We start from the raw sequence: 880 nt of genomic DNA, 5'->3' as shown, positions 1-880 counted from the left end.
CAATGTGAAAGCCATTGTCGTAATCAAGTGGCTACATGTAGCCACTTGCGTGTAACCCCGTTACAATCACGATCGATCCAAATTAACTGTCACGGCAAATTACGCATCAACCAAGGAAAAGTGGCAGGTTGCTCGGATTAATGATAGGCGTGGTGATTCGCACCTTGAATACAAGTATCAAGTGCTGTGGGTCGTCAAGAGACGACGGTACTATCAGCGGACATGGGAACCTCGTGCCCAGCTGCTCGCTGATGACTTCCGGAAAGATGGACAGGTGAAAAGCCTCCGAAGTCAAGACCTTCGCGAAATTCTGGCCAACCGATGAGTACGGCAAGAATGCTATCGGTGCGGACTCTGCAATTTCAATGCATTGAGACGTGCAGCAGAATTAGCCGGCCGTCCTGATATCGTGACGAAAAAGGACATTGACGACTTTGTGGAGCATCAGATGACTTCTCGTGGAAGGTTGTTCTCGTCTTCTTGCGTCGTCTACGTGATGCTGGTCGTGACTCATTTACAGAGCCATTGCTTTGGACAATTTCGCGGTTCCTGGTCGGCGTGATGTCCGTGTGCTCAGCGAAATCAAGATCGAGAATGGTGTTTACGTCGCTGCAGCTTACAACCATCAAAGCGTCGGGCATGCTTTCGTTCTCACAGTCCACGACAAGAACCGGCTTTTCTACGATTTGGAAGAAGGTAAGCCTGTCGAGTCAGCGGAGGATTGGATTGATTTCTATGCATTTGTTCGTTCGTTCATTGTCTGCAAGCAGAATTAAGTGATAGGAACAATCTTGGTTTTGATTGGCGAAAACAAAAGAATATCCACATTTTATCGGGATTTCCAGATTTTATCTTTTTACAAAATCAAAGATACTTTTGA

General features: G+C 46.6%; 1 protein-coding gene across 1 annotated transcript; it reads right to left on the bottom strand.

Annotated features, from left to right (window-relative positions):
• Window positions 1-106: 106 nt before the first annotated feature.
• Window positions 107-641, bottom strand: PPTG_15096 (hypothetical protein; the record flags this gene model as incomplete). Its single annotated transcript, XM_008912111.1, has 2 exons — window positions 107-310; window positions 519-641. 2 exons carry the CDS (start codon window positions 639-641, stop codon window positions 107-109), a joined length of 327 nt encoding a protein of 108 aa, XP_008910359.1.
• Between the last annotated feature and the right edge of the window lie 239 nt (window positions 642-880).

Source organism: Phytophthora parasitica (assembly GCF_000247585.1).
Source record: "Phytophthora parasitica INRA-310 unplaced genomic scaffold supercont2.44, whole genome shotgun sequence".
In the NCBI taxonomy this organism is placed as follows: domain Eukaryota; phylum Oomycota; class Peronosporomycetes; order Peronosporales; family Peronosporaceae; genus Phytophthora; species Phytophthora nicotianae.
The sequence above is the reverse complement of the archived record's forward strand: the minus strand, read 5'-3'. Positions and strand labels throughout refer to the sequence as shown.